The sequence below is a fragment of the Penaeus monodon genome, chromosome 32 (genome assembly GCF_015228065.2).
Source record: "Penaeus monodon isolate SGIC_2016 chromosome 32, NSTDA_Pmon_1, whole genome shotgun sequence".
Taxonomy (NCBI): domain Eukaryota; kingdom Metazoa; phylum Arthropoda; class Malacostraca; order Decapoda; family Penaeidae; genus Penaeus; species Penaeus monodon.
The window spans coordinates 9,020,635-9,020,887 of record NC_051417.1 but is presented as its reverse complement, the minus strand read 5'-3'; the positions used below and the strand labels follow the sequence as shown (position 1 = coordinate 9,020,887).

General features: G+C 57.7%; 1 protein-coding gene across 1 annotated transcript in view; it reads right to left on the bottom strand.

The window, feature by feature from the left end:
* LOC119593485 (UDP-glucuronosyltransferase 2A3-like) overlaps nt 1-253 on the bottom strand; it is a 13,938-nt gene that overhangs the window by 3,513 nt on the left and 10,172 nt on the right. The window contains exon 6 of the mRNA XM_037942424.1: nt 17-208. Coding sequence (XP_037798352.1) covers nt 17-208 — 192 coding nt within the window. The remainder of the gene's footprint in view (nt 1-16; nt 209-253) is intronic.

Genomic DNA, 253 nt, shown 5'->3' with positions numbered 1-253 from the left:
ATAAACAAGATATTACCTGCGGCAGCGGTTGCGGGGGTCGGATCTGCATTCCGCCCACGTTGATAAAGCCGGGCGGAAGGAGGCGAGGATTGTCCACTGCCGGGTGGGAGTTGATCAACATCCCGGACAGGTTGAGCAACAGGTCAGCCGGCCACGGGCAGGAGGGCAGGTACTTGCGGATCTGGTAGCCTGTTACTGCAAACTGGGTCTGTCGGGGCGTCGGTGTGCGATTTTAGCCAAATTTACTTGCTTC